Source organism: Coenobita brevimanus, chromosome 101 (genome assembly GCF_032717465.1).
Source record: "Coenobita brevimanus isolate Jiangsu-jjx chromosome 101, ASM3271746v2, whole genome shotgun sequence".
NCBI classification, from domain to species: domain Eukaryota; kingdom Metazoa; phylum Arthropoda; class Malacostraca; order Decapoda; family Coenobitidae; genus Coenobita; species Coenobita brevimanus.
Genome location: NC_137054.1, coordinates 6,559,699 through 6,571,006, shown reverse-complemented (window position 1 = coordinate 6,571,006; position 11,308 = coordinate 6,559,699). Strand labels below are relative to the sequence as shown.

At 46.8% G+C, this 11,308-nt stretch overlaps 1 protein-coding gene across 1 annotated transcript in view; it reads right to left on the bottom strand.

Annotated features, from left to right (window-relative positions):
* Positions 1–5,781: 5,781 nt before the first annotated feature.
* Positions 5,782–11,308, bottom strand: part of LOC145414903 (uncharacterized) — a 28,675-nt gene continuing 23,148 nt past the window's right edge. The window contains exons 2-3 of the mRNA XM_080284319.1: positions 7,553–7,663; positions 5,782–5,927 (exon numbers count right to left, since the gene is read on the bottom strand). Coding sequence (XP_080140445.1) covers positions 5,782–5,927; positions 7,553–7,663 — 257 coding nt within the window. The remainder of the gene's footprint in view (positions 5,928–7,552; positions 7,664–11,308) is intronic.

Sequence of the window (11,308 nt, the reverse complement as noted above, 5' to 3'; positions counted from 1 at the left end):
GAAAATATAAACCATGTATTTAAGAGACTCCGACACTGAATGGCCCTGACCTGATGACCTTCACCTGCACCCCTGCATAGCGTCTGACCTCCATTCCCCATATTTGCCGCGGTCCCATCCACCTGCCACCCCACCCACAACCAAACATTATGGCAACAAAATATTTGCTGAGCGTGTTACCACAAGTACACACAGGCATTAACACCAAAAATGAATACCGGTATAGGCAACGCTCACCAGCAAACCGGTAAACTATATTTATTGTATATCTATAAGAGTGACATGCCTACAGCAGAGCAGAGCATGCACGCTCAACCTCCACTCTCCCCCACCCCCACCCACACCACCAGCGCCACATCGATCAGGTGAAAGAGACACGTGTGACGACACCATCCACTCCCCCTCCTCCTCTCCCCGCCACTGCCACCATGACTGGGACGAGGTGGTGCAGAAGCCGACCGCGCCTCCCGCCCGTGGGGCTCGCGCGGCCTGCTGGTGACGGCACCGCGGGCCGGGGCGGGGAGGTGTGGCGCAAGTGTCAAGGACAATGACACGACTGCCTCCCCTGGCAGCCAGGTGCGAGGCGGGACGGCCAGGTGCCTGAACCACACCTGCCCCTGCGCGACAGCCCTACCACCAGAGGTAAAGGTGTGGTGCGCCACACTCCCTGCCAGGATGTGGCCCGCCACCTATCCCCTGCCGTCATGTCCGGGGCGTCCTGACTCACCCTGCACCAGCTGCACTCGTAAGGTGGTCCGACCCCTTACCTCTAAGTTGACTTGGGGGGGGGGGGAAGGAGAGGCAAGAACATAATCATGCAGTGTGAGGGCGGGCGAGTGTGGAAGGGATGAGATGGAGGAGGCGCTTGAGGGACAAGCACGTCACAGGTAATGACAAGGATCATGCAGGGAAACCAGAGATCAAGAAAATGAGGAAGAAATGTGACGAAAACTTGAAGTACAGCACGGGGGAAATGTACTTTGATTGAGATAAACAGAATTTATGCCCGAAATTACAGTGTATTTGTCTCTCGTGATGGGTGCGCCCCCGAGTTGAGGGTTGGAACCCAATTTACGGCGGACACTAAAGTGGGTAGAGGTACTATGCTCATTCATATACTTGCATATGCTCGCATCCTGTCGGTTCTACTGATGGCATACATAAAAACACAGCCATTACAGTACTTCAACAAGCATCACTCTTCCTACCGACACCCCTTCCCAATGCGCACTTCGCCAGCATGGAGAAAGCGAATTCTGGCCATCCTTCTCCTCTCCCCAGGAGAAAGTCCGGTCCTGCGGTGAGTGACAGGGGTATCGCAAGTGGGGACTCTGGGGAGAGCGACGAATTGCAAGGTAAATGCTGGTGCTCTGCTATACTGGTGTGAGGGCTCTGGAAGGACAGGGACGGTATGAAGGGTGCGAGCGTCACTGCACAAGGTGGACTTATAAAGAGATAACCTACGGCTCTGATAATGCACAGTGTGGGAACACCGACATCTGCTCTCTCTCTCTCTCTCTCCTAAACCCTGAACATAATCCCCTCATACATAGCGTTCAGTTTTTGCATCTTCTCACGTGACTACCCTCTCCTTTTTTTCTCTCTCTCTGATTATTCTAATACGACACACTTCTTCATCCTTTTTTTTTTTTTTTTTTGGTGCACCGTAGGGATCAGTACTCGATCCCTTTACTATGTATATAAATAATCTAGACTTAGGAACCACTTATAGTATTACTAAACATGTCGATGGCACAAAAATTGGACATATCATTAACTTGGCTGATTACCGTGTTAACCTTCAATAGGACATCGATATATTGTCCAAATGGTCTGAAGAGTGGTAAACAGAATTTAACCTTGAAAATGTAAACTGCTTAACGTGAGAAAGACCATTGCAGATGCTGCATGACACTTAAATAAAAACAAAATCAGAATGCGAGAGATCACGGAGTCATGTTTAGTAAATACTTTAAACCACGTGAGCAGTGTATTAATGCGAAAAAGTAAATGAGGTCCTACCATTTATTTTGCAAAGCGTGAGCAATAGGACATCTAAAGTAAAAATACAACTTTATCTGACATTAGTATGACTAAATCTAGTGCATACGTAATTTTGGCGTCCGTACTGTAGAATGGATATAAATTCGTAAGAAAAATATATAGGGAAGAATGACAAAACATGATATTCGGAACCAATCCAATTGAAGACAGACTGAAAGTACTAAATCTGCACTCGATAAAAAGGTGTAGAGTAAGGGGAGACTTAAATGAGGTGTATAAGTGGACGAAGGAAATACGTTCTTAGTGTGAACATACAGGGCACAACTCGAACTATTGGTTTTAAACTACGTAAATTCCGTTTTAGTAAGATGACGGGTAGAAACTGGTTTGGCAATAGAGAAGTGGACGAATGGAATCTGCTATCTGTTTCAAGCATAAGCTAAATACGCATATGAAAAATAAGGGTTGAACAAAAAAATCTAAACATGCCAATTCATCTTTTTTTTCCTTTTCAGAGCTTAACTACGATAGTCCTCATTTCACTATTCACACTTTCCCATAAAATAGCCAAGTAAGTGTTTCTATTCTCCAGTGGTGTCCCTTCTCACCTTTTTCCTGCCGGTTTTAGCTGGAGGGCTTAGTGGGTGGAGAGAGCCTTCTTTGCTATCCTTGTCTTATTCTAGTAGTTTAATCACACTTGTAGGGACCTGCACTAGCCCAGGCCAACTGGCCTACCACAGTCATCCTCTCTTATATATTCTTACAAACCTTCTCTCATCTCTTTCCACTCCATCCTTTTCCCCCTCCACATCCACTTCTTTTCCAATCTCCATCTTTACTCTCCAGCACAGGATACATTCTCCATCGCTACTCTCCTTCACTGTTCATACCGTAACTCGTCTCACTCCCGCTTCCTTCCCAACAGCTGGCTTCTATGAGTACATCTTTGCTCCTTCCATACACCCTATTTTCGCTTTTCCCGCAACCATGCTTCCTCTTTCGCCTTGTTCTGGTCACGCTCCCTCTCCTCTTCCTTCCCCACGCTCCATCTTCCCTTCTTTCCCGCCCCCAGCACTCTCTCTCACTCACCTCTCTCTCTCTCTCTCTCTCTCTCTCTCTCTCTCTCTCTCTCTCTCTCTCTCTCTCTCCTGAATACTCGTATTCTGAGGGTAGGCTACATTTTTCTAACTCTTCAGGGCTTCCCTTTAAATAGGCTTTTCACTCCTACCACAGTCATACCTTCTCTTACCCACACAGTACGTCCCCCTATCCCCTCTCCGACATTCCCCTTTCTGCCTCTGCCTCTGCTCCTGCCTCCCCAAGCCAGATTTCGGATATTCAACCCGACCACTCCTGCCACCCTACACTAACGACGACACCGCCACCTCCCGCTTTGTCTCCATTTCTTGACTAAGTCCCCCACCCGGGCCACCCCCTACTTCTTCTCTATGCCTCCATCTACCCCTCCCTTCCCCCTCTTGTGTCTCTACTCCTTCCCCTCCTCTTCCGGATCACCCATAACCACCCTCCCCCTCCCTTTTTTTTCCCTCCCTCCATTTCCTGTTCTTCGCCATCCCGTCTCTCGTCCTCTCATACTCCTCGTGTTCGCTCTCCGATTCTCCTCCATTCCCTATTCATTATTTTTCACTTTTCTCTTTTTTCTTTCACCCTGTTCCTCTTTTTCCTCCTCCCCCCCCTCGGCTTTCCCCCCTTTTCCCTTGCCAAGAGCAGCTGGAGCAGCACTGCTGGAGGAAGTTAAAGACCCAGGAAAGTGGATGCGGGGGGAGGGGGAGGAAAGGAAGAATCACGAGCATAAAGCGAGAGATGTGTGGATTGTGGAGATGTGTAAGCTGGATGTAATGTGGGGTAAAAATAAAGACTGTCTATAGCTAAACAGAGAATTGCCAATCAGTGTCTGGTAGATTGGGGAGAGTATCAGGAAGTATGTGCATTATTTGAAGTAGAGATAGGCTATATAAGGAAGGAGAGAAGAATAAGGAACGCGAGAGAAAGGAGAAGAAGGAATAGTAAGGAATGGAGAGGAAGGCACGAAGAGGAAAAGTGGAGGGAAAAGTGAAAAAATGAAGGAATAGCAGAGGAGAAAGGATGGAGACAGACAATGGGGAGAAAGAAATGAAAGATGAAATGAGGCAGAAATGAAGGGAAAATCCATGAAGCAGGGAGGCAGGATAAGTTAATAAAGGAGATGAAGGAACAGTGAAGCAAGATTTAGGGAGCAGCAAACGAGAGGGTTGGGGAAGATGGAGGGGGGGGATGAAAGCAGCGTAGTTTTCATCTGCTTGGTACTGATGCGTGCTGCAAGTCCTCTTATACTTAACAAGTCATCGTTTTTTCTGCACTCTTTATGTAACGTCTTGTAGTCCCTGATTCCAGATTTTTTTTCGCACTTCCCACTTTTAATTGTTTTTCATAATGTCACTAAATATAATAAAGAGTTCATTTTTTTTTTTTTTTTTACTTCTGAGGGTTTCTTCTCTTTCACTCAACATTCTACTGCACCCTCACCCTTGTGTAACCCTTCATAAACTAAGCCCAAACACAGGAGATAAAGGCAGTGGCGTCACCAGCTTACACAACACAAGCATAAACGTGCGGAACGTATATAACTGCAGCGCACTCTAGTTATTTCCAGTGTTAAATCTCCATGAGGGTTTGTGAATATGAACTTACAGACAAGCTCTTCGTTCTCCAAACCTACTAACTGCAGTCACGAGAGGCTACTTCCCCGCTACAGTTTTGTGGGTGAAACTGACGTAACACTATATTTACCACGCCGGAGGAAACTCTGACAATTTTCAGTTACATTAATCTGACAGTGAGCTGGCTGCCATCCCGACAAGAACTGCGTGCAACAACCTTCCAAGAGGGATGCCAGTATGAGCTGGTGAATACCTGCCGTCTTGTCATACGATACTCCAAACAACATCTTTCATAAGATTTACACAGAAGTCTGAGGGTCAGACTATTTACGAGTATACTTTACAACACTGCTAGAGTAGATTTTGTGAACTAGCATTGAGATATTTCGGCTTTCTCCTCGTATATATTTATTGTACGATGTCCTTTCTTCTCATATCATAACATTTTTACAGAATATTCCTTTTTTTTTTCACTTTAAAGATTTTGAACTGTCCCATACCAATTATATCTTCCCCTATACACCTCTCCCTCGCAGAGCTGTTCACACCTCTAACTCTTTCCTCCTCTACCAAATCTCATTCCTTCCCTCTCTCAGGTTCGTCCCCACTATTTCCATTTCCCTACTTTCCCCATACAACCTTTTTCTCCCAAGGCAAAGGCAGGTGGGGAGACAAGGTGATGATCCAAGGTTACTGGTGGGAGATTACGCTGGGACTGGAAGGTGATGAGGAAGCATGAGGATGAGGGGACGTGGCAGGCGAGATGGTGAGAGGACGAGATAAAGGAAAAGGTAAGGCTCTGGGAAACAAGGCAGGTGGGCCAGGTAGAGGTAGAATGGAGTGGGGATGGGGGAACAAAAAAGGAGTGGTGATGGGGAGACAGCAGGTGAAGTTCGGTAGGAAGGGGGAGGGGGACAAAGGAGGCAGGTGGGATGGGACGAGATGCAAGGCAAGGGATGAGGGGGGAGGGGCAAGGCAGGCGGGGTAGGGGGTCAAGGTAGATGGGATGGAGGCACTAGGTAGGAGGGTGGGGGACAAGGATAGATGAGGTAGGGGACAAGGTGTATAGGTGGGGAGAGAAGGCATAGGTGGCGTGCAGGAAGAGACGACGTCGTGGCTACTGAGCAAGGTCAGAGCTACCTGAGACGCCTTGTGGGTATGAGCTGGCAGGTGGGCTGGCGTAGGTGTGGGTGTGGTGGAAGTAGGTGGGCGTGGGAAGCAGCAAGGTGATCGGGGTGTAAGTGGGTGTGGTTGGTTGTGGACCTGGCGGAATACGATAGGTGTGGCTGAATGTGGAGGATGTGGAATAATGGGTGTGGGTGTGGTTGACATTCGTGTAACCATCGTACAGCACTTAGGATGTAGCCAGGGTGTACGCTGTGGGTGTGTTCAAGTACTGGTGGGTGTGGTGTGGATCAGGCGAAAGTGGTCAGGATGCTACAGATTGTGCGTCCGCGAGTGTAAGTAAAAGGGTGAATCAGGCTATCAGTATCAGATTAGAAACGAAAACATCTCTAAAGACAGGTGAAGGCAGTTTAGTAAAAATGGAATCGCATCGTGGATTGGTGAATGGTATGGAAGGGACGTGTGGCGGTGTGATCTGGTGTGAAGCTGTTAAGTGTGGTAGGTGTGAAGGGGTTGTGGCATGGCAGTGTGATCTAGTGCGAAAGGTTGTGTGGTGGTGTGGATGGCTGTGGTTAAGAGATGTGCGGTTTGAACGTTTCTAAGTAGAATGGACAACGGCATGGCTGTGACGAGAGACAAAGGGATACGCCAGGCAATGGTAGGTGGTGGTTGTGTGATGAAGTGGCACGCGGATGGTGTGGATAACTTAACCCCTTCAGCGACATCTTTTTGTTAAGAGTATTGTTTCACTCGCAAGACGGATTGCTCTGCTTAAGGACGTAATGGAGCAGGACAGTGTCAATCAACCATACAATATGATGACTTATTTATTCCTCCCGCCATATAATTTATTCTATTTAGGACCGAAAATAATATCATAGTGAACGAGGTTAGAAGGAAACTAATATAATCCCTCACGCAATACGATGTTTTTTGTTTTCTTCATTCCTACCGTAAGGGTGATTATATTCTGCTGAGGGGATAATTCCTGTGACAGTGATGGGATTAACTGCTCTGTTGGGTGATGTGTGTGGCTGAGACTGGATTGAGTGCTGGGCCAATGAGGTGGAGTGGAAAGAAGAATATCAAGAGTGAGTGAGTTCTGGGTGGTGTGGATGGCTGTCTGTGGGAGTGAGTGGTACAACAGTGAGGTCGGAGCTGCAAATGACCTCAGACTCACAGTACAAGGTCACAACACACACACACACACACACACACACACATGTACACACACACACACACACGTATACACACACATACACATGTATATACACACACACACACACACACACACACACATGTACACACATACACACACACGTACACACATACACAATGCGCATGTCTAGGTCTGGCAATGGCGACATTTGCACTGTGGCATATTAAATAAGACGATGTTTACTGTGTGTGTGTGTGTGTGTGTGTGTGTGTGTGTGTGTGTGTGTGTGTAGTGTGTGTGTGTGTGTGTGTGTGTGTGTGTGTGTGTGCGTGCGCGCGCTTGGTGAAAGTGAGAGTGAGGAGTCGGCCACGCTTTCACTACTACGCCACGTGTGTGTGTGTGTGTGTGTGTGTGTGTGTGTGTGTGTGTGTGATGTGTGTGTAGTACTGAATGTATGTAGCCTAGTATGTATGTAAGTATGCATATATTATAGGATATGCATATTGTATATATGTTTACAGTATGTTGCTCACTGTGTACTCAAATGTGTCTCCTTTGGTGTAAATTTGTCCCTATATATAAGCATGCATACAGCGGCCTGTACCTGTGCTGCTTGACTGGCCTATGTGTGCTGCCATCAATGTGTGCGTCAGTGTGCATGCAGTAGAGTGGTGTGATGCGATGTGGGGTGCTGTGACGGTGAGAGGGAGGTGTGCTGTTGGGGAATGTGATGTGGTGTGGTGCTATGGTGAGTGTGGAATGCAGGCGTGGTGTGGAACGTGGTGTGGTGTGATGTGTAGTTGCAATGTGGTGTAGTGTGGTGGTGGGAGTGTAGTGTGAAGGTGTGGGACTGTGGTGAGGAGTCATGTGTAGTTCGGGGTGTGGTGAAGAGTGGTGTGGATGTGCAATGTGAAGGTGTGAGAGTCTGGTGTGATGATAAGTGTACTGTGGGGTGTGATGAGGTGTGGTGTGGGAGTGTGGTGTGAGAGTGTAGTGCGTTGTGGGGGTAGCGGCACGTGGATGGTGTACATAATTCACAACTATATTGAAACGTATCGCTCTGTGGTGGCACTGTGGAGGGAGGGAGGCAGAGACGGAGGATATATCTAAGGAGAGGCGATGAAAGGAGATGCTGAGCATTAATAAATCCGAAATGCGACAGACAGAGAGAATCGTGGTTCCGTAAAGACTTTAAACCAAAAGGCAACAGTGTAATAACGCAAAAATCAAAGCAAATATATAGGGTCTTATTATTTATTTCGCGCAGCGTGAGCAATGGGACACCAAAAGTCTCTCTCTCTCTCTCTCTCTCTCTCTCGTACCTCCATCCTCTGAGCTTGTCTTTCCATCACTGCTTACACTCCCAGCCTTGTCACACATACATCATCCTCTCTTTCCCCTCTCTCCTTGCATCACATCTCCTGTTCCCAACTCTCCCCTAAGAACATAACAAGAGAGGATAATTGCAACAGACCACAATTCGCCCATGCTGAGTGATCTCCTACAAGAGTAACTAAACTACTAAAATATGACAAGGGTTACAAAGAAGAAGACTCCCCCTTCCTTTAACAAACCCTTCAGCCGAAACCAGCAGGAAAAAGTGAGAAAAAACATCACTCAGTATAGAAGGGAGTGTGAGGTTTTGTACAGCAGAGGAGAATGCAAAGAAAGGGGTACAGGTGAAGTATGGCACGGAAGGGAGAGGAGAGATGCAAGGAGGCAGGGGATATGGGGTGGATACAAGAGAGGAAAAGAAAGTGGAAGGAACAGTGTGGAACGGTGAGAAGCAAGACAAAGGCAATGAGAAAAGGAATGGCAAGTGTGTGACAACAGGGGAACTCGAAAAGGAAGAAACTGAAGGAAATTACGAAAGTACAGAATGGAAAAAAACAATGAAAACTGGAAAGAATGGAAGGACTTTTGGAATGAAGAAGGAAGGTTTAAGAGACAGGCGATCCGTGGGTGGGGTGGCAGGAGGGGGGAGGGGCTGAGGCAGGGAGCGGCGAGCATGTGGAGCGCAGGTGGTGGTGTCCACGGGCCACCCCCACCACATCCACGGCCCGCCGGGGGGTTACTACTCCCACGCTAGGGTGCGGACGTGGAGTGGAGGGGAGGGGGAGAGGGAGTGGAGAGAGAGAGAGAGAGAGCCCGTACAGGGTGACTACAAACATATTGCCTCCACGTTGCCCTGCTGTCTGCCATTTGGCCGCCCTCCCTCCAACTCATACTCCCTCTTTCTTCATATCTCTCTCCACTCCATCCCTGCATATCATCCTTCTGTTTCCCTCTTCCTCTTTCTACCTGCCATCTCACTCCATACACACTAGAACTATTCCTCCTAATGCTTTCACAATCACATCAACATCAGCAGCACAACGCTTTTTCACCTCGTCATTGTCTCTCACCATGTAGCTACACAATGTCCTCACAAAAAAACTTATTTCTAGTGCTCTCTTGAATGTTGTCCTTCTGACAGGGTTCACACTTCATGCCCACACGTAAGAGTGGTATCACACTACTGTCTTGCAGTGACTTTTTTATTTCCTATGCCCCACTTCCCTATTTCTCATCACTGCTTTCATGCAGCCAGCAACATTTCTTCCCTGTTGTATTGTATCCTTTCACGTCACTTCACTCTCTAAACTTTCAACCCAGGTCCCGCCGATACCGTATATATATATATATATATATATATATATATATAGATATATATAATGAAGAAAAAAAACATAAATTTTATCTAGCACCTACCTAGTAAGGTCACATTTAGACTAGGACATGCAATTATGGTGTCCGTATTACAGAGTGGATATAAATTCGTAAAGAAATGTACCAAGAAAAAATAACAAAAATGATACATGATATTTGGAACTCTTCATATCACAGACAGACTAAAAAGACTAAATTTCCACACTTTTGGAAATAAACGTCCCAAGACAGGCTAGTGAAGGACAGAATAGAAGACACCAAACTATACCAGACAATTATGACACTGTATCGAAAAACCTAACCTACGGTTGGTCCTAACTTACCCTAACCGAACCTAACTCCCCCCCACCAACACACACACACACACACACACACACACACACACATAAACACGGAAATTTACCCGCCATACTGACTAGGATGTTGACACTGGTGGTGCGTATGTTTGTGAGAAAATCGTTTTGTAACCGGTTTCTTTCCTGCAAATATCACGACATAACTTTCCTGCATGCTGATGACTAGTTCCTCCACTTCAAATCACTGAAGCCTTTTTACAGATTATTTACGCCTAACCGTGATTGCATTTAGCTAACACGTGGGGATGTGGGGTTAAATATAGCTTTATGGAATTCTTCCACTACAAGAGGTCTTTTCTTGATCGAACAGAATCCTCCGATGGTCGGCTAATTAGATACAAACACGTCATTGTGTTTAACGTGTTGATTCATATCCAGAGTGAAAGTAAGAAAAAAATACTCCCGTACGAAACAAGAAGCGGTAATAATGCGTATAACCAAAGAATGAAAATTGAAACGTGACAAAGAATGGTGGATGTACGAGACAGAGAATACGGAAGAGAGAAAAACAAGGAAACAAGTATGTGACGGGTTACACGACAACGAAAGAGTACAAAGGAATACAGCAGCTAAAAAGAACTGGAGGAGGGGGAAGAGGAGAGAGGGACTTAAGGATAAAGATTAGTGGAAGGCAGGGAGATCGAGAGTAGGATGGGAGGTTAGTAGTGACGTCATCATGTTCTTGGAAGAGATTAAGAAAAATGGGAAGCAGGGAAGGACAACACTCTGGCATGGACAGGACACAATGAAGGCCTTCCTTTGGACAAGGCAGAGGCGAGGGCAATGGCAGGGAGAGATGTGACGGATGACGGAGAGGGAGAGGACACTGATAAGAAGGGAAAGGGGAGGGAGACAGACAAAATGGGAGAGAGAAACGAGGACAGGAATTTAGAAAGAAAGGAAGGAAGGCAGGTAAGAAGACAGATAGGGAGAGGGAGGTAGGGAGGGCAGCGAAGAGAGAGAAGGGGAGGGAGACGGGAAGGGATGGAAGGAGGGAGAGGTCACTATCAGATACATATAAGTGGGCAGAGCAGCTCGCGTCTGGCCCAAGGTGGACTTATCATGCCATCCTTCACCCTCGCCTCATTGTCTCCGGCAGGCCTAGTTTCAGAGGCTCTTCCCACAGTACGCGGCAGCTGCACACAAGGTCACCCTTCCCACCTATGTCGCAACCTTATATTTACACCAACACTTTTTTTTTTCTTTAAAGTCTGATACTAAAAAGATAGTGTTAGCTCTGAGGGTTCACAGAGGGTATAACGTTATCTCATTTTATCGCAGATGCCTTACCAATG